The sequence below is a fragment of the Antrostomus carolinensis genome, unplaced genomic scaffold, assembly GCF_000700745.2.
Source record: "Antrostomus carolinensis isolate BGI_N321 unplaced genomic scaffold, ASM70074v2 scaffold33391, whole genome shotgun sequence".
In the NCBI taxonomy this organism is placed as follows: Eukaryota; Metazoa; Chordata; class Aves; order Caprimulgiformes; family Caprimulgidae; genus Antrostomus; species Antrostomus carolinensis.
In genome coordinates, this window is record NW_010292653.1 from 1 (window position 1) to 243 (window position 243).

Genomic DNA, 243 nt, shown 5'->3' on the forward strand with positions numbered 1-243 from the left:
AGGTGCAGCAGGAGGTGGGGCCGCGCTCCCCCACTGCGCAGGCGCTGTGCGGAGACAAGATGGCGGCGCCCGTGGACCTGGAGCTGAAGAAGGTAGAAGCTCCTCTGCGATGGGCGGTTTGTCCCCCCGTCATGTCCCGGGCGGTGCCCGCCAGGCCCCCTCCTCCCCTGCATCCTGGGGACCTCTCGGCCCCAGACGCCCGGCCTCAGCAGCGCGGGGCCGGAGGGGCGAGGCCTGGAAGAG

The 243-nt window shown here is 72.8% G+C and overlaps 1 protein-coding gene across 2 annotated transcripts in view; it reads left to right on the plus strand.

The window, feature by feature from the left end:
* The first annotated feature begins 59 nt into the window (after positions 1 to 59).
* Positions 60 to 243, plus strand: part of PFDN1 (prefoldin subunit 1) — a 33,081-nt gene continuing 32,897 nt past the window's right edge. For both annotated transcript variants that reach the window (XM_010177049.1, XM_010177050.1), the window contains exon 1: positions 60 to 98. In XM_010177049.1, coding sequence (XP_010175351.1) covers positions 60 to 98 — 39 coding nt within the window. The remainder of the gene's footprint in view (positions 99 to 243) is intronic.